We start from the raw sequence: 21,459 nt of genomic DNA, 5'->3' as shown, positions 1-21,459 counted from the left end.
GCTGCATGTCAGGTAAAGGCACTGGGGAGATGGCTGTCATTACATCTTCAATAAATGCCCAAGTTTCCAAAGATATTTTGGACCATTTTCTTATCCCATCAATTGAAAGGATGTTTGGGGATGATGACATCATTTTTCAAGATGATAATGCATCCTGCCATAGAGCAAAAACTGTGAAAACATTCCTTGAAAGAAGACACATAAGGTCAATGTCATGGCCTGCAAATAGTCCAGATCTCAATCCAATTGAAAATCTTTGGTGGAAGTTAAAAAAAATGGTCCATGACAAAACTCCAACCTGCAAAGCTGATCTGGCAAAAGCAATCAGAGAAAGTTGGAGCCAGATTGATGAAGAGTACTGTTTGTCACTCATTAAGTCCATGCCTCAGAGACTGCAAGCTGTTATTAAAGCCAGAGGTGGTGCAACAAAATGCTAGTGATGTATTGGAGTGTTCGTTTGTGTGTTTGTTTTTCATGATTCCATAATTTTTTCCTCAGAATTGAGTGATTCCATAATTTTTTCCCTCTGCTTGGTCTGAAAAAAATTACCCTTACTGAGTACCACATTTTTAATCTTGATTTATTTTAGTGTTTCTTAAAGCTCTAAATTTGTCGTTTGAAATGACTTTAGTTTTGTGCCATGTCTGTGATCTGCTTTTTTTCAACAACATTAAACAACTGAATGAACATCCTCCGAGCCCGGAGATTCCATAATTTTTGCCAGGGGTTGTAATCACTTGTAATGTGGCCATTGTGCACTGTTAGAAAGAAAACTATTTTACGGAAGGGAACTGAAAACCTTGGAGCAATCACTATTAGCAGGTATACAATGTACTGTGAGTTCATGTACTACCATCACAAGTTGGTGCTTAACCCCTTTTTTTATTGTTTTTCCTTGCCTCCTTCCAAGTGCCTTTCTTTTTTTTGGGGACAAGTTGTACTTTAGAATGACACCATTCACTTTACCTTGCGACGTACTGGAAATCGGGGAAAAAAATCCAAGTGCGTTGAAATTGCGAGAGAAGAAAACCCTGCAATTCCTCAATATTTTTTTTTGGGGGGGGGGGGTGTTTTTATGGCGCTCATTGTATGGTAAAAATGACCCATTATCATGATTCTCCAGGTCAGTACGATTAAAGTGATACCAAACGTGCAGATTTTATTTTATTTAAATGGTGGGGGAAAAAAATCAGCAGCCCTTCCGGTCTACTCTGTCGACGGGGCATCACTGCCGACGTTACTCTGATTGACAGCCAACAGTTAGGCAGTGGGGAGTTGGCTGTCAATCAGCATGATGTTGGCAATTACACCCCGTCTACAGAGTGGAAGAGAAGCTGCTGCTCTGTCAACGGGACCGTTCTGTGCCGACAGAGATCAGTGCCGGGTATAACAGGCAGGTTAGTAGCAACTATCTACCTGATAATTTTTAGGCCAATTGTGAAAAAAAACTAGTCCTGGATGAAACCATTAAATAAAATTAATTGGAGACCATTAGCCAAAAAAAGTCTTGTATAAATGAAGGGATAAAATCTCACATAAGATACGTGTCTTTTACCCAGCTATTAGCTAATAACAAGGATCCTTTCGTCAGGATGTAGATTGTTATTGTAATGGTAAAGCTTGTGGATGTGTACGTTGTGGACCACTGCCCTAATGCACCCAACCATTTGACCTGTGAAAATTTAAAAGCCAGGAATAGCCCCAAAACGAAAAGTTTATATTGACCCTTTATTTCCTGGACAACAAGTTCCATTCCAGGCTAACATTTCTTACATGGATTGATTTCCTGCCATTCATTTTACTTGGACTACTTCATTACTGGGTTTTTTGTTTAGTCTTTTTATAACTTATTTTCAGCTGTTTGGTTTCTATCAGGAAAACCTGGATGACATAAAAAATGATGGACACTATCAGCTATCCTGAGCAGAAAGTAGTGTACACCCCCCATTGCTACTATCTTTCCAACGGTTTTGTAAAAGGTGGATACAAATGGACTCGTAACCAATGAGTTTATACCTAAATGCGACCGTAAAAGCATTATATGGGCCTTTTGTAGAAGTATTGTTTGATACTTGTTTGATATTTGTTAAGTAGTGTATGGGTAAAGTTACCCGGTGGTCTACAATTAACCCCTTAATAGCCAGGCAATTTTTCATTTTTGCACTTTTGTTTTTTTCCTTGTTTTCTTCCAAGACCCACAACCGTTTTATTTTTCTATCGAGATAGTCTTATGAGGACTTTTTTTTTTTTTTCACGGGACTTTTGAATGACACCATCCATTTTGCCATACAATGTGCTGCAAAATGGGGGAAAAAAATTCCAAGTGGGATGAAATGGTAAAGAAACTACAATTCTGTAATATTTTATGAGGTGGCTTTTGTTTTTGTATTCACAGTTATTATGACCTGGCAGTATGATTCTCCAAGTCAGTACAATTACAATAAAACTTGCATAGATTTTTTTTTTATTTAAATTATCAAAAAAAAATCTAAAGTTTGTAAAAAAAAAAAAAGAAATAATAATAATTGTTGTCATTCTCCGAGACCCGAAACTTTTTTTTTATATTCCCGTCAATTGAGCTGTGTAAAGGCTTATTTTTTTGTGTGGCGAACTGATGATTTTATTGATACTATTTTGAAGTTGATTCAATGTTTTGGTCGCGTCTTACTGTATTTTTTTTAGGGAAGTGTGATGATGGAAAATCTGCAGTTCTGGCAATTTCCTGGATTTGCGCCTGGCATCTCTCAGACAAGGAGCTATCAAACAAGTTAAAGAGGTTGGGCAGGGAAACAACCTAGGCAGGCAGTGGCTTAGGGAGTGCTCTGTCAATGGCAATGTTTCCCAAACTCCAGTTCTCACGGCCCCCCACATGTCATGTTTTCAGGATTTACATAGCTTTTAATGTTGAAATACCTAGCATTCAATGGCTACAAGCTCCACTCATAAACCCCCAATACCCTTTGGGCCAAAGTCGGTCAAGCTTGCTGATTTTAACGGGAATAGTTTACTATCTGATGTGTATGCGAGTCTCACAACTTTCCCCCAACAGATGATGGTGGGGAAGATGAGGATCAGGCAATGCCAAGCTTCCATATATGTGGGCACATTGGGAGAGATAGCATGTATAGTGAGTGTATGGCTAGTTTTAGGTTGCTCACATAAACCAATCAGAGTAAGCTCTTAAAAAAATATACATGGGAACAATTTACTCCTAAACCTGTGCTTGATCTTTACAAATCTGGTTTGGCTGGGTGAGAGGTGTCTGACCGGGATCCAAGGGGTAACGTTTCTCCTTGTGGAGAGTGACATGTCAAGGTGTGAATATGTAAAGAGAGGAGAGAACAAGGCGCAATGGGTGACTCAGTATTGCAATTGTTAGAGGGGTGTGGGGATGGCTACTAACCTTATGAAGTTGTGCACCTCTGCACAACCTCAGTGTAAATCTCCACAAGCTCCGCTCTGTTGGTGGCTGTCATCTATTTCCAGCGGCGTTCACAGATCCTGATCTCTTGGTGGTATATCACGTGGTCAGGTTAGTAGCATGTAATGCCGAGATAGACGCCCAGCTTCACCAACACCCCCGGCAGCGTTCCGAAGGGGTTAAGGCAGCGCAGCTTGGAAAACCAGGGTAGTAATTCTAATTAAATTCCTCCCACAGGTGAAAGAACAATAAATTAAAGGCAGCTCTACCGCATCCCAACAGGGGGAAAGGGACAATCAGTGAATATGAATAGCGGTACCAGAGCGCCAATAACAGGGCAAAAATATTAAAAGGACTGATTTATGAATATACACAACGCGTTTCGGTGGACACAGCACAGCCACCTTCATCAGGTGACACCTGATGAAGGTGGCTGTGTCCACCGAAACGCGTTGTGTGTATTCATAAATCAGTCCTTTTAATATTTTTGCCATGTTATTGGCTCTCTGGTACCGCTATTCATATTCACTGAATGTCAAGGTGTGAAGACTTTTAAGCCGCAATGCTCCTCTGGGAGATATGCAAATTGTCTCTTCAGAGAGGAAGAGGACTATAAGTAGCACTAGAGTTCTACTCCTCTTTCTCTCTGACGAGACAATTTGCATATTTCCCAGAGGAGCATTGCGGCTTAAAAGTCTCCTCACCTCGGCATGTTTGGCTTGACGTGTCACTCTCTGCAAGGAGAAACGTTACCCCTTGAATCCCATGTATAGATATCAATATATACAGTGGGGGAAATAAGTATTCGATCTCCTGCTATTTTTGTAAGTTTGCCCACTGACAAAGACATGAACAGTCTATAATTTTAAGGGTAGGTTAATTTTAACATTGAGAGATAGAATATCCAAAAAAAATCCAAGAAAATCACGTTATATAAATTGGATAATTTTTTTTGCATTTTGCAGTGAGAAATAAGTATTTGATCCCTCTGGCAAACATCACTTAATACTTGGTGGTAAAACCCTTGTTGACAAGCACAGCAGTCAGACGTTGTTTGTAGTTGATGATGAGGTTTGCGCACATGTCAGGAGGAATTTTGGTCCACTCCTCTTTGCAGATCATCTCTAAATCATTAAGATTTTGAGGCTGTTGCTTGGCAAATTGGAGCTTCAACTCCCTCCATAAGTTTTCTATGGGTTTAAGGTCTGGAAACTCGCTAGGCCACTCCATGACCTTACTGTGCTTCCTTTTGAGCCACTCCTTTGTTGCCTTGGCTGTATGTTTTGGGTCATTATCTTGCTGAAAGACCCAGCCACGACCCATCTTCAATGCTCTTACTGAGGGAAGGAGGTTGTTCGCCAAAATCTCGCGATACATGACCCCATCCATCTTCCCTTCAGTACAGTGCAGTAATCATGTCCCCTTTGCAGAAAAGCACCCCCAAAGTATAATGTTTCCCCCACCATGCTTCATGGTTGGGATGATGTTCTTAGGGTTGTACTCATCCTTCTTCTTCCTCCAAACACGGCGAGTTGAGTTAATGCCAAAAAGCTCAATTTTTGTCTCATCTGACCACAGCACCTTCTCCCAATAACTCACAGAATCATCCAGGTGTTCATTGGGAAACTTCAGATGGGCCTGCACATGTGCCTTCTTGAGCAGGGGGGCCTAGTGGGCACTGCAGGATTTTAAACCTTTCAGGCGTTATGTGTTACCAATGGTTTTCTTGGTGACTGTGGTCCAAGCTGCCTTGAGATCATTACCAAGTTCCCCCCTTGTAGTTTTAGGCTGATCTCTCACCTTCCTCATGATCAAGGATACCCTATGAGGTGAGATTTTGCATGGTGCCCCAGATCGATGTTGATTGACAGTCATTTTGTATTTCTTCCATTTTCTTACTATTGCACCAACAGTTGTCTCTTTCTCACCCAGCGTCTCACTTATGGTTTTGTAGCCCATTTCAGCTTTGTGCAGGTCTATGATCTTGTCCCTGACATCCTTAGAAAGCTCTTAGGTCTTGCTCATGTTGTAGAGGTTAGAGTCTGACTGATTAATTGAGTCTGTGGACAGGAGTCTTTATTACCGGTGACTATGTAAGACAGCTATTCTTAATGCAGGTCACGAGTTGATTAGGAGCGTCTGACTGGTCTGTAGGAGCCAAAACTCATAAAGGTTTATAGAGGGATCAAATACCTATTTCTCACTGCAAAATGCAAAAAAAATTATCTAATTTATGCATTGTGATTTTCTTGATTTTATTTTGGATATTCTATCTCTCAGTGTTAAAATGAACCTACCCTTAAAATTATAGACTGTTCATGACTTTGCCAGTGGGCAAACTTACAAAAACAGCAATGGATCAAATACTTATTTCTCCCACTGTATATTTTTTTTTTATTGAGTGGACATATTGACATCGAAAAAATAAATAAAATAAATGGGGAGTTGCACACAATATAATAACATCAGATATGCGACCACTCCATGAGGCAGGTCAAAGTATATGATTTTATAGGTATATTATCGAAAATCACTATGATTGTAATAAGGGTATAGCCAAAATATGTATATATACAGTACAGACCAAAAGTTTGGACACACCTTCTCATTTAAAGATTTTTCTGTATTTTCCTGACTTTGAAAATTGTACATTCACACTGAAGGCATCAAAACTATGAATTAACACATGTGGAATTATATACTTAACAAAAAAGTGTGAAACAACTGAAAATATGTCTTATATTTTAGGCTCTTCAAAGTAGCCACCTTTTGCTTTGATGACTGCTTTGCACACTCTTGGCATTCTCTTGATGAGCTTCAAGAGGTAGTCACCTGAAATGGTTTTCACTTCACAGGTGTGCCCTGTCAGGTTTAATAAGTGGGATTTCTTGGCTTATAAATGGGGTTGGGGCCATCTGTTGTGTTGTGCAGAAGTCAGGTGGATACACAGATGATAGTCCTACTGAATAGACTGTTAGAATTTGTATTATGGCAAGAAAAAAGCAGCTAAGTAAAGAAAAACGAGTGGCCGTAATTACTTTAAGAAATGAAGGTCAGTCAGTGCGAAAAATTGGGAAAACTTTGAAAGTGTCCCCAAGTGCAGTTGTAAAAACCATCAAGTGCTACAAAGAAACTGGCTCACATGAGGACCGCCACAGGAAAGGAAGACCAAGAGTCACCTCTGCTTCTGAGGATAAGTTTATCCGAGTCACCAGCCTCAGAAATCGCAGGTTAACAGCAGCTCAGATTAGAGACCAGGTCAATGCCACACAAAGTTCTAGCAGCAGACACATCTCTTCAACAACTGTTAAGAGGAGACTTTGTGCAGCAGGCCTTCATGGTAAAATAGCTGCTAGGAAACCACTACTAAGGACAGGCAACAAGCAGAAGAGACTTGTTTGGGCTAAAGAACACAAGGAATGGACATTAGACCAGTGGAAATCTGTGCTTTGGTCTGATGAGTCCAAATTTGAGATCTTTGGTTCCAACCACCGTGTCTTTGTGCGACGCAGAAAAGGTGAACGGATGGACTCTACATGCCTGGTTCCCACCGTGAAGCATGGAGGAGGAGATGTGATGGTGTGGGGGTGCTTTGCTGGTGACACTGTTGGGGATTTATTCAAAATTGAAGGCATACTGAACCAGCATGGCTACCACAGCATCTTGCAGCGGCATGCTATTCCATCCGGTTTGCGTTTAGTTGGACCATCATTTATTTTTCAACAGGACAATGACCCCAGACAGACCTCCAGGCTGTGTAAGGGCTATTTGAAGAAGGAGAGTGATGGGGTGCTCTGCCAGATGACCTGGCCTCCACAGTCACCAGACCTGAACCCAATCGAGATGGTTTGGGGTGAGCTGGACCGCAGAGTGAAGGCGAAAGGGCCAACAAGTGCTAAGCATCTCTGGGAACTCCTTCAAGATTGTTGGAAGACCATTTCCAGTGACTACCTCTTGAAGCTCATCAAGAGAATGCCAAGAGTGTGCAAAGCAGTCATCAAAGCAAAAGGTGGCTACTTTGAAGAACCTAGAATATAAGACATATTTTCAGTTGTTTCACACTTTTTTGTTAAGTATATAATTCCACATGTGTTAATTCATAGTTTTGATGTGTTCAGTGTGAATGTACAATTTTCATAGTCATGAAAATACAGAAAAATCTTTAAATGAGAAAGTGTGTCCAAACTTTTAGTCTGTACTGTATATAATGAGTTATGATGAATAGATGCCAATAAAAAAAATAATTCAAGACCAAGATGTGCAAAAAAGGAAAAAACTCATGGTACAAAAAAACTCTAAAAAGGATAGTCAAAGTCATTTAAGTATAACCTAAGCTAAGTTTGGACCTACCTAAAGGAGGAACCTCCACTCCAGTTGGTTTCCAATTACCATATTAAAAAGTATATTGAAGCTGTCAATCATGCCCAGGGAGGCATGATCAGAGGATCCGAGGCAGGAGTAGTCAGGGGGAAGAGACGCCTGCCGGACTAGTCCTGAATTTTTAGCATATTCACACCTAATTGAATATATTTCTCATAATATTATTGCACTTAAAAAAAAACGGCAATATATCATGGGTAATAAGAAACCTTTTCAGAATAAAGGAATCGGCTTGCATACAGCTATAGCAGCAGTCGGGGACAGTCAAGGGACCTGACTGGTTCTCTTTAATGGCTTTTCGTTGGGTTAGACCATGTGATCAAAGCCTGGATAATCCCTTAAAAGAATCAGTTCTGGAAAATGCTCCACACACACTTTTTTATGAATTTTCAAATTGTATTCAACGGAGAAAAAAAAAACAGCAAAATCCTAAAAAAAAAAAAGTGCAGCTTTCAAACAAACTGTGAATGAACCTTCTGAAACATCTGTAGGCTGCAGTTTTTAGCATTTTCATGGACTTGTGAAATGTTTTTATGGCTCGTGAATCTTTGTTGCCTTTGGTTTTTATATCCTCCTGAGACATCATGGAGAAGGTAAATAAAACTCGACAAGAGTCATTAGAACTTGTAAACCGAACCCTTTATTCCCATCCATGGAGATTTCTCTGGCGAGATACTGGCTACTGAGTAACTTGCTTCTGTAAATACTGTGCTTAAACATCCAGTACAGGTTGGATATTTCATATTACTAGATGCTGTAAAAAAGGATTTAGATGTGACACAATATATTTAGTGTAGTTAATGACTAGCGCAATGTTTGCTGTTATATGGCGCTACCGTTCTGTCATGCATTTATATTCTTGGGAAGGTAATCACACTTTCACGATATGCCGTGATACTCTTTTTGTGCAAACAGACGGTAGGATCGCCTCACCAGTCAAAGTCCAGCCAGGCTAATTTATCGGCAGAACTTTGAAGTATTCCTGATTCCTACTGTATAGACAGAAGAGGCGGCCATTGTATGAAATGAAGCAACTAGAGTCAATAGTCAAAGTTGTTTCTGAAGCTAAAATTAGAGTGGTTCTATACTTTTACAAGTAAAGTACTAATTATGCTCCAGGTTGGTAATACTGTAGGTTTTTTTCCTCTACTAGTTTGTTCACAAATTATAAACATTGATAGACGACTGCTTTGGACACAACAGGACCCAAAAATCCCAGCAGCAACTCCATGTCTGAGGTTTACATGTCTTTCAAAAAAATGGGGTCAACCACAAGAAGCCAACAGACTTTCCGAGTTGGGTGGCCAGTTGTGTAGTTGAAGGAGTCATAGAGGAGGCAGGCCTACTTCAGAACTGTGCCCTAAGGCAATGTCAGCCAGATCGGCCAACAGCCAAATGAGTATGGGCCTGACAAATCTCCACCAACAGATGATGCCAAAGGAGAGACGAATCAGAACTGCTGAATTTCAACAGCTTTTGTTTTCCCTCTGGAGGTCTGTCCTAGAGAACACAGGAGCAGGGAGAAATAACTGGCAGCCAAATTATCATAATTTGTTTAGGGGCTTTTAGGAAGCAGAAAGAATCCCTCTGCCACATAAGACAAAAACAGTATTTAAATGGCACCTGGTATATGAGAGGTCCTGTTGTTGTCACATAGTGATAAGGGACTGTTGCCACCTACCCGATCCCTCGAATTAGGGGCGCCCTAGTATATTTCCGTCCCACGGATTACTCCTGAAGGTGGAGACGCCAGGGTCTCGTACCTAGCAATGCTCCTAACTTAACCCTTATCTGATCTCTCCCTCACCCAGGGAGGTGAAGTGTATAGGAAAACACTAACCAGACAGACAGGTGTAAACAGACAGGGGTAAAAAAAAACTACAATCATACAAATACGCTCACAAAACAACAGAGTGGGAAACAGAGGAGGTATGGTAAGGGGAAACCAAATGTGACAGGATAAGGAAAAACACGCAAACCAAATCCACGCAGCAATCTCCAGAAAACTTCTCCAACCACCTATTCCAAACACTGAACTTTCTCCTTCACCACCAAACCAAGAAGTAGAACTATCACTGGCAACTGCCAAGTGCCAGTGGCAAGCATATATACCAGAGGGGAGTGGCCAACACTGAACAGCTGAGACAATTCAGGATGGAGAGCTTCAGGAAACCAACTGAACTGATTAACTGTTGCCATGACAGAAAAGAATCCTGCATAGTTTAATAGGATGACGAAGAAGTTCTAATAAGTGCAGGAGTTTGTGTAACCAGATGCCGCAATTTTCTGGCCGCTCTCTGTTGCGGTATCCCTTTGAAACTGTATAGTTTATACTGGAGTACAGGAGCTTGGTATTCTGTGCAGCTCGCTGTTTAGCTCAAATTCACGAGTGGTGTTCAATAAGTTATCAACCCAAGCATGTTCTGTCAGTGTTAGAGAGCCGAGCTTTTCTGTCTATGTTAAGACATGTCTGGACATGCAACAGACAGTAGAAGTTCAGTCTGATAATAGCAGTGGAAGGGACAGGATGACAAGTGCAGTACAGTGCGGATCTGCAAAGAAAGTGAGGGATTTGGAGCTTTGTTCTGTGATTAAATTCCTTACAAATAAAGTAAAGAAGACTAAAGAAATCCGTGAAGAAATTATTGCTATATATGTGATAATGCACCTTCCTACTACCAAGTAAAGTTTTGGGCCAAGCAGTTTAAATGGGGTAAGGAATCAATTGAAGATGACCCATGTTCAGGGCAACCTGTCAAAGCATCTTCAGAGGAAATGTGCCGTAAAGTGGAGGCCCTGATTTTGGAATATTGTTGGGTCAATGTTAAAGTTCATGAATTAGGCATTTCAGTTGGCACGATTTCCAGTATCATTCATGGTGTTTTCATGATTTTAAAGGTCAGTTTGACATAAAAAATATGTCGCCAGCAATTTTACCAAGAGAATTTAGACATGCTTAGAGAAAATCCTGGAGATTTCTATTCTCGAATTATTACTTATTATTACTTCTCATACTTGTGTCTCCATGTCAGCTGCCAGAGACCCAGGTCATGCTAGGTGATTTCTCTACGAGTCCCTGTTCTCTACCAACAGTGATTGCCCGCATACCTCATTGATTCTCATTCTTTCTCTATAGTTCCTGGTCTCCCTGCAATTTCATTGTCTGAAGAAAGTCCAATTTAGGATTGAAACTACTTTTTTCTGGATTGCATTTAATAAAACACATATTCTTGAGCATAAAAAAGTGAATCGTTTTTCATTACTGCTAGAAGATGGGATTGGCTTCTTCCCAAGTACCAGTTTCAGATGATGTGCCATGGTTTCCCGAGCCCATTCAAGAGTGACTGTGCCTGTTACTGCAGCTCATCACTTTGAAGTGAATGTGGCCAACCATGGATGAGCTGTAGTACAGGGCACAGGCACTATCATATAGACCAGGGTTCCCCAACTCCAGTCTTCAAGGCCCACCAACAGGTCATGTTTTCAGGATTTCTTAGTATTGCCCAGATGATGGAATTATTGCTTGTGCAGGTGATGTAATTATCACCGGAGCAATACTAAGGAAATCCTGAAAACATGACCTGTTGGTGGGCCTTGAGGACTGGAGTTGGGGATCCCTGATATAGACGTCGCTTTGCGAGGCGCTGATGTGACGGAGCCAAGGTGATCCATCCAAGAATAGGCCATCAATGTAGTATTCTGGAATGTCTTTGTGACCTTTATTGCCCTCTTTTGTGCTTGATGTCAGGTAAATATATTCATGTTACCATAATCTCTATTCCAGTAGCTAAGTCATAAATCTATTCCTGTTCGTTTCGTGTTTTTTTTTTTTCTTGGTAAAGTCTAGATCTGGAAATGGTAAATCTAATTCTCGTTTCTCATTTCTGTTTTTCAGAGCGGAACGATGAAAGAATCTGAGCAGAGCAAGATTCCAGCACAACGACCTCCACCCCAAGGTTGTTTGCAGTACATTCTCGACTGTAATGGCGTTTCAGTAGGACCAAAACAAGTCCAAGCTGTGTGAGGGGTTGATGAAGAGGGGTTCTAGCCAAAAAAAACATAAAAAAAAACATACAAAAATGTTGTGCAGTATTTGCCATGTTTCAGTGCTGACCTGGACTGTGTTTTTCTATGCAGTGTCAACTCCTTCTGTCTAGTCCTTCCCTCTCTGTGTCCTCGCCTGTGACGCTATCTTCTCTTTTCTCTGTTTAACTTGTGATTCAGAGCTGATGTTACCAGTATACCCAGAATTGTGCCTCTTTCAAGTCTAACCTGACTGTTTATTAGACCTATTTTTTTTTTTTTACGTATTGTGGGGAATAATACCGACTAACTCGAGTTTCAATCCTCGGACTTTCCATCAAGCGTGTATGTGTGTGTGACGGCGTGTGAACACGTGACCTGGAGATTACTCGGTTACTTGCATGAAATGATTACGGAGATCAATCAGTTTAAATCCAGGTTTATCTGAGTTGTTGAATTTCGGGGGCTACTTTCTTTTTTTGTAATTTTATAGATTTTTTGCTGTCATTGTTAGCATGAGTAGACTTAGTAAACATGGACTTTAGTACTGTCTGTTCCGTGACTCCATAAAATGAAATACTCATGCGGAGGTGTGCAGTCGGTACTTTTTAGCATTCTCGTGTCAGTGTGATTTGCACGCCATATCGATAGGCCACTAGTGCAATATTTGTGATGAAGTGTGCTATGTAGTCCACCTAGTCTGTCCTGGCTTTTGTGGCTTCCTAAGAACACAGAGCAAGTGATTATAGAATTCTTAAGTTAGATCTATGGATCAGATCGCCTTCCTTCTCCACCCACTTGCTTATTCCTTATACCATGTTCTTGTCGTCAGTCTGGGATGTAAATATTACAGAGAAGCTCGGAGAGTATTTCTCGGCTTCTTCTTCTACATGTATCTCTCAATAGCCATATCGTGTGATGTGACGCTCACATTGATTTATAGCTTAGCACTACCCAAAGAGGCAATAGGCAATCATGCTGTGCTTAAAGGGTTATGGGTACAACAGTTATTGCCTTCATTCTTACGTTGATCCAAAGATCACAATCCGGTCGGGTCAGCTAACTATGGGCATGGATAGACCCCCCCCCTATAGTGAGATATGGGAGGAAGTGTACAGATTAGAAAAGATAGTGGTATATTTATACTTTATATTTGTGAACCCTCCGTCTTCTCAAGTAGAAATATAAGGTGTAATACTGAGCTTTATGCTGTTAGTATGGATGGTCCTTCATCAGCTTTAGTTGTTTGGTTCGGCAAAGACTTCACGACGCTCGTTATCGGTTTACTCGTTATGACGTATATTCCATTTGACCGGTTGAGTCACCACTGATTATTGCAGAATATCTGCAGAAACTGAAGGACTTGTTCTTACTGGCAGAGGTGCTTTAATAAGGCTCTTGACACCACGGATGGTTGGTTAGAGGATAGGTTCCAAGGCGAACCTCACCCGGTTGGCTTGGTTTTGAGTAGACCATCACCAGTGTGACATACTGGCTTTCTTTAGTCCTCTAATTCTGCCTTTTTTTTTTTAGATGGAACATATTTAAACATGATAAAAATATTTACAGGACCCTGGTCCAGCGGCCACTTCATTAATCTGTAGCCACCAAACCAGAACTTTTACTATTGGCTCCTGCCTGGCCGGAAAACCTGGAGCAACTTCTATTTCATAGATCTGACGTGACATTGGCATTGCGGTGTGATGCACCCGTGACATTGTGCCGGGCCTACTCATCAGAAGAGTCAGCGGGATCCCGATAGGTAGACGGTGGTTGCACAGACTACTGACTTGGCCGCTGTACCAGGGTCCTACGAAAGTTTTGTTCATCTTATTGAATTAGTTGTGAAAACATGGGGGATTTCCTTCCATAAACAGAATCACTGTTGTCCATGAGCTGTATTTAGTACGAAGTCAGAGCCATCGGGGCAAATTATAATAATTTACATTGTGATAACTCTTTGAAGGCAGATTTACAGCCAGTGCGTGCTTAGACAGTGAGGTTGACCTATAAGACCAAATACGCCCCATATACAAGAGTGGCACTGTTTCTGGAAAAACAGCAGCCATGTTTTTCTTTTTTCATTTTTTACAACTCTCTTAACAAAGACCTGTTACTTGTAATAAATATATAATTTTTAGACCTGATGTAAATATTATTGTTCTCCTGAATTCGGGGTTGTTTATTTTTTGTTCCTGCGCCTTTCCGTTCCTGAGATATGGTCTCTCTTTGCTGTGTGTAAATCTAGTATTTTAGACAACTGGGTGTGGTCTTCAGGAACATGCCTACAAAGAGCTGAGGGCCACGCCCACTTGGAACCTAAACTAGATCTACTCACCGGAAAGAGAGAGACATATCTCGGGAACAGAGAGGCGCATGAGCAAAAGGAAAACTACACCGGATTCAGGAGAACACCGGCAATTATAGAAGGTCTAAAAATTACATATTTACTGCAAGTGACATGTCATTTATAATGAAATATTTCTCATTAAACATACAGTTCCATCTGCAGGCAGCATGTTGTAAAACAGCAGGAACTAAAATTAGTTGTGGGAAAAGAATTGATAATTTTTTCATTTTAATTCTTTGTCACTGTAGGTGTAGGAGTCCAGTGGGCGGTCTTATAAGTGATTGACTGACTACTTCTTGTACAAGTATTCATACAGAGATGGCCATCAATTTTTAGAACCACTTATTGGACAGCTAAGCCCAGAATGAGCAGGGACTGAAATGAGGAAAATGTAGGTTGTAGTAAATCTTTTCCCACACAACTATATATCAGTCTGCTCCTGTAACATGCAGCTCACAAATCGAATTGCATGTTCAATGTGACAGGTTCCCTCTAAGCCTTAGCATGAGTTTTAATATTAATTTATTTTTTAAGTTATTAGTGAACTGTAACATGCTTGTCGTACTTATTTCACTAACTCTGTGTCACAAGTGTTGTGTTGATCATGTTCCCCATTCCCATGCAGAGTCTTCCCTATACCAACGTTTATCCTTTCTCTTATGTGTTTGTATTCTACTGCCCCCCACCCCCAAAATGCCCATATGTCCAGAATAGCATTATCCAAGGGCTCCTACCATTGAACGTCAGTAGACATCATTTATCATGACAGACTATTAAGTCCGTTGCACTTTAACGACTGTGGAAGTGTTCACTACTGAATATGAGGAAGAAATGGCAATGGGGGCTTGAGGAATACAATTGTACAGCAATGATCATGTTTTTGTCATTTTGACTCTGAAGTGCAGCTAAAATAGTGATTGTAGTAGGTTCACAACGGCCTTACTGGCTTCTAGTTTATAACCTGTCACATACATTGGTTGTCTTAAAGTAGAATCATACGAACATTGGTCCTAATTGGTGCATGGTGTTACGTGTGGGTCCCACCGCTTGAGTCTCTTGTCATTCTGTGTGCACAGTGTGGCAGCTGGAAAGTGTTAAGGGAATTTGTCTGTAGGACCAGCCCCCCGAATTGTGTGTGTGTGTATATATATATATATATATATATATATATATATGGGCATGCAGGTCTTTGAGATATAAATCCATCAAAATCTTTATATCATCTATCTGTTGCTGTATTTCCAGGTAATTTGCGTTTTCATTCATATGTGGGAATGCAGCAACAGATAGAAGATATAAAGGTGTCTGTGGATTTACATTTCCAAGACCTCTATAAGCAGTTTGGGAGACTTGATCTTACTCTTAAATTCCCTTTAAGCCAACACAGGCAGCCAGTGGATTAATTCTGTTCCTATGATACACAAAGATGTTAAATGCCGCTAGTAACATTTGAGATTACTATATATTTTTGGCATGTAAGCATGTTTCGGTGCAATGTTGTGGGAAACGGGTCAGTTGTCTTAAAATGTAGATTTCATGTATTTTGTTTTTTTCTTTTTTTTTTTTTTTTTTTGTTTCCTGTTCCCGTTTGTTAGACTTTTTTTTTTTTCTTCGTACAAAGCCAGATATGTGGCACAGAGTACATGATGGATGTTTGACTGCAGTGATTTATGTGAAATATCTTGTACAGCTTAATGTGTAATAAAGGAAATAACATCTGCCTTCAGTGTATGGTTTTTGGGTCCAAACATTCTAATTATTATCATGTATAGCAAAATGGAATATCCATTGTAATAAATCTAACTCAATGACAGATTGACAACCAGCTCCCGGTGTTTGCTTTCATGTAATTATGGTGCAATATTACTTCTACACAGTCCACTAAAGGGGGAAATACATAGGGACTCTGCCTACCTCCATTCAGCTTCTGTGCTCGTGGCTCAATTGCCTTGAGGTGTAGAAAAGCTGAAAGGTAAATTTACCTCATAAAGGTTCCCGATGTTTTCAGTAGGAATCATTTTAAACAAAAGTGATAAAAAAAATCAGATTTTATGAAGGACATCTTTTTTTTTTTGCCCGATAGTCAGATGCCATGTAATGTTTCCAGCTGGGCCATTTATCTTGTTGACGGGCTTTATGAAAAAAAAATCAATGCCCGCTTTTCCATGTGGCCAGACTTTTTGTTGGCAGAAGGAATTTGAAGCCACATTTCCATTAGCCATTAATTTCCATCATCTTTTTTAAAACGTAAACAAAAAGTTTTCTAAAAAGACGTGAAAAGTTTTGATAAGTGGTAATTGGGGTGCTGAGACCCCTACCGATCGCTAAAATGAAGCATAAGAAACCCTACAGCAGGGTGCTGCTCTTCTCTGAGACTGAAGCCCGGCACTATAGAAAAGTCAATATATCGGCAGTATTCTGCATTCCAAAACCAGGAATGGTCAACGGAACAGTGGCCGCGGCCGGGTACTGCATGTCAACGCCATGTTGTTTGATTAATATACAGTCAACGGAGCTGTGCTGTACAGCTCCATATCTGAGCAGTACCGGCTGCCGACACCGGTAACAACTGATCGGCGGGAGTGCCGGATGTTGCACCCCCACCGATCACACATTGATGACCTATCCTAAGCATAGGCCATCAATGTTAAAGTCCCGGACGATCCCTTTAATATTTTTTCCCCCCATCTATTTCAAAAACTCAAAAACAATTGACACCCTGCAGATTTGAAAAAAAAAATGCTTTGATGGTTCAAATCTGCAAGGAAAAAATAAGCAGCGTGTCCATCAGATTTCAGAAATCTCATTAATTTTACTGGTACTGTAAAACGCTGTGTTGAAAAACACAGCATGTGAACAGCCTTTACAGAGTCCTTCTTCAGTCTCAGAGGAGAGCAGCGTCGGATGCATTTGCTCTTCTGGTTTAACAATCGCAGCCTCCTCTCTCCCACCAGTCAAAAACTCTGCTATCATAGCTAACTTTTGTTTTTGATTTTTTTTGTTTTTGTTTTTTTTTTTAGTTTTGCATAAAGCTGCTGATTTAATATACTAAGGGTAGAAGAAATATTTCCTAAAGTCTTTTTGGCCAATATCTAAAATTAACTATTTATTCCAAAATGTAGATTTTTTTTTTCTCTCAAATATTCCCATAGTTATGGTTGAGTAGTGGAGGATCTGGTAGACAGAGAGTAAAACAAAAATTTGGAAAGAATAAAAATCAATTTTATCCAATGCCCCTAAGAACAGACATTGGAGGGGTCAGACTGGGCATGTACTGATTACATTGTCAGCAGATTCTGCCATTAAAGGGATTGTCCACCTTTTAGGGACATTTTTTGTTCTTAAATGCATGTATTTGGGGCTATAAATCATTTATGCTATTGGCTCTATGACCAGCTCAATGCTTCCTTTCCTCTGTAGCAAAAATATTGCCCATTTTATGTTAAAACCCTCCTTATGTGATATTATATTTTGGTTTAAAGAATTTTTCTAATTTTTTGTAATAACCATAAATATATGTTCATGTCATTCTATAATCGCCATTACATTTAAATTAACGAAATTTGAAATCAGTACAGAAATAGATCATTAGATACATACAGTGAACACGGGCAATTGTATTCCTCATCTTCCATGCATGCTTCATTTTATAGACTGTCATTGTAAATCATGAATCTTTTTATAATAAGGCAAGTATATACCCAAAGGCAAGTATATATCCAAATAGTGCAAAATGTACCAAGGTTTTCATCAAATGATGCTGCCATGATAATGAGTCGGTAATTTTGTGTTGGCAATGGAAGGAAGAGGACATCTCTTGCAAAAGTAGAATGTTGCACTTGATGATTGGAGTCAGAAATGAAACATATTGGAAGACTTTAATGGAAAAAAGTATATATGCTGTACTACAGGTAATATGTACAGCTTCCCTGTATGGAGATTAGACACTTGACCCAGGATTGCAGCATAAAGTCAAGCGAGCAAGTGTTCCTTGGATCAGATTCAGTGTGAATCGACATTAGAATGGGAAAACCAAGCGATTCCAACAGCTTTGACTGATGCATGGTCATCGGACAAGACTACCCAGAGGCCAGTATTTCAAAGCTGCCAACCCTGTTGGGTTCTCTAGTGCAATGGTGTTAAGAGTACGGTGCGATCATTGCTGAGAAACGTCTCATCGAGGAAGGACATCCAGAGTAAGGGAATCTTCTGGACAAACATCTTGTTAAGGTACATCAAATTATTGCTTATATTGGAGTGTAACGGCATAAGAGTCACTTCTGTGAGTGTCTTGTAGCTGGATTCCCACTATTTTCTCCATATACACTACCGTTCAAAAGTTTGGGGTCACCCAGACAATTTTGTGTTTTCCATGAAAACTCATACTTTTATTTATCAAATGAGTTGCAAAATGATTAGATAATATAGTCCAGACATTGACAAGGTTAGAAATAATGATTTTTATTAGAAAGAATAATTTTCTCCTTCAAACTTTGCTTTTGTCACAGAATGCTCCCTTAGCAGCAATTCCAGCATTGCAGACCTTTGGCATTCTAGCTGTTAATTTGCTGAGGTAATCTTGAGAAATTTCCCCCCATGCTTCCTGAAGCCCCTCCCACAAGTTGGATTGGCTTGATGGACACTTTTTGCGTACCATACTGTCAAGCTGCTCCCACAACAGCTCAATGGGGTTGAGATCTGGTGACTGCGCTGCCCACTCCATTACAGATAGAATACCAGCTGCCTGCTTCTTCCCTTAATAGTTCATGCATAATTTGGAGGTGTGCTTTGGGTCATTGTCCTGTTGTAGGATGAAATTGGCTCCAATCAAGCGCTGTCCACAGGGTATGGCATGGCGTTGCAAAATGGAGTGATAGCCTTCCTTATTCAAAATCCCATTTACCTTGTACAAATCTCCCACTTTACCAGCACCAAAGCAACCCCAGACCATCACATTACCTCCACCATGCTTGACAGATGGCGTCAGGCACTCTTCCAGCATCTTTTCAGTTGTTCTGCGTCTCACAAATGTTCTTCTGTGTGATCCAAACACCTCAATCTTTGATTTGTCTGTCCATAAAACTTTTTTCCAATCTTCCTCTGTCCAATGTCTGTGTTCTTTTGCCCATATTAATGTTTTCCTTTTATTAGCCAGTCTCAGATATGGCTTTTTCTTTGCCACTTTGCCCTGAAGGCCAACATCCCGGAGTCGCCTCTTCACTGTAGACGTTGACTTGCGTTTTCCGTGTACTATTTAATGAAGCTGCCAGTTGAGGAGCAGTGAGGCGTTGATTTCTCAAACTAGAGACTCTAATGTACTTGTCTTGTTGCTCAGTTGTGCAGCTGGGCCTCCCACTTCTCTTTCTACTGTGGTTAGAGCCTGTTTGTGCTCTCCTCTGAAGGGAGTAGAACACACTGTTGTAGGAAATCTACAGTTTCTTGGCAATTTCTCGCATGGAACAGCCTTCATTTCTAAGAACAAGAATAGACTGTCGAGTTTCACATGAAAGTTCTCTTTTTCTGACCATTTTGAGAGTTTCATAGAACAAACAAATGTAATGCTCCAGATTCTCAACGAGCTCAAAGGAAGGTCAATTTTATAGTTTCTCAAATCAGCCAAACCGTTTTCAGCTGGGCTAACATACTTGTGCAAGGGTTTTCTAAACATCCATTAGCCTTCTTACACAGTTAGCAAACACAATGTACCAATAAAACACTGGAGTTGTGGTTGTTGGAAATGGGCCTCTATACACCTATGTAGATATCGCAATAAAAACAACACGTTTGCAGCTAGAATAGTCATTTACCACATTAACAATGTATAGAGTGTATTTCTGATTCATTTAATGTTAGCTTCATTGAAAAAAAATGTGCTTTTCTTTAAAAAATAATGAAATTTCTAAATGACCCCAAACTTTTGAACTGTAGTGTAAGTGCAAAAGATTGCTCAAGTATGTGGTCTAACACAAGTTCAATGTGAAAAGAAGAGGACCCAAACAAACTCTACCCAACAATCTGGAACTGAAGGCCACATCAAAGTCAAGGAGTTGGATTGGTGGCCTTCCTCTGGCATGGGAGAACCAATCTAACGCAGTTTTAACTTCTATCTGAGCTGCCATCTCATTGTCTTCCAGGAGCCAAACTGCCTATGTCCCCTTAATGGTGGAACAACGTTTGCTAGGGGATGAGGAACTTGATGGCTAATCTTACCCCTCAACCCCAGGAGGGACATCCCAACAGGGCAATGTATCCTTAAAGACCTGTATGACAAACAAAACACGAACAGTGGATATACAATGACAAAAAAACTAAATAAGTAAAATAAAGATTTGTGCTGTGAATATGGCCCAGACATCCAACTGTAACGTTGAAAAAAAATCAATCATGTTGGCTTACCCAGAAGACAAAGGCTCAAATGAGTGAAAGTAATGTGCTTACAAGAGTACCGTAACTCAAGGAGGTTATCACACCCAGAAAGTTCTGGAACCCCAGGGTCACCACTTTTGGGGCAATGCTACATCTCAGGCATTCAACTTTAAGACTTGTAGGTAGCCATTGGGCCAATCTATGTAAACCAGGACGCTTCTACTCCCTGTATGAAACGTACCCATCTATTACCAAAGGCCACTGACTACTGTTAGGAAGTACTCTTGATCTTAGCCAAAAGGTTGAGATGCTGGACACTCACCAATATTAATCATGACCTGGACCCAAAGCTGATTTTCATGGAAGGTTAAAAACCCTCATGTGGCTTATAGATTTCAATATGCCATTGATTTTGTTGGGAAGATAGTTGTATATCTATTGTGATTTTACATGTAAATCAGCTCTTAAATAAGATTTACGGTACTCTTATCCACTTGCATCTCCTAATGATTATAGTGGAGAAGTAGCCATTTGCATGACGTTTTGAGAAAGTTCAGGTGTGCCTTACCCTATAGAAGGTGTTACCATAATGGATATCTGTCAGGGTACTCTCAAAAATTGCTAAAACTGCTTTCATCTTCTAGGATTTAGTGTTTTGCTAAACAGCTGGAATGCAGCCATTGTTTCTCTTTGGTTGAGTTTTGCAATTATTTTAAGTTTAAAAGGAACATTTTCTACCGTCAGCTTGTGAAACTACGGCATTGGCCTCAGGCCAGATTATGTCAGAAACTGCATTTCACATAGAATAAGTACAAGATTTTATTCCCAAGAGAAAACCGCTGCTGTCAATCATGCCTATTACAAGACGGAGCTATTCAATGAAATGATACTCAAAAAAACTCTGATGAGTTTGATCAGG

At 40.2% G+C, this 21,459-nt stretch overlaps 1 protein-coding gene across 1 annotated transcript in view; it reads left to right on the top strand.

The window, feature by feature from the left end:
* The window catches only part of SYN2 (synapsin II), a 360,272-nt gene that overhangs the window by 321,827 nt on the left and 16,986 nt on the right, over window positions 1-21,459 (top strand). Inside the window, exon 11 of the mRNA XM_073644500.1 lies at window positions 11,697-11,757. Within this exon, the coding sequence (XP_073500601.1) occupies window positions 11,697-11,757 (61 nt within the window). The remainder of the gene's footprint in view (window positions 1-11,696; window positions 11,758-21,459) is intronic.

Source organism: Phyllobates terribilis, unplaced genomic scaffold (genome assembly GCF_046119375.1).
Source record: "Phyllobates terribilis strain yellow unplaced genomic scaffold, ASM4611937v1 Scaffold_8__6_contigs__length_399053987, whole genome shotgun sequence".
NCBI classification, from domain to species: Eukaryota; Metazoa; Chordata; class Amphibia; order Anura; family Dendrobatidae; genus Phyllobates; species Phyllobates terribilis.
This window is presented reverse-complemented; position numbering and strand designations above follow the sequence as displayed.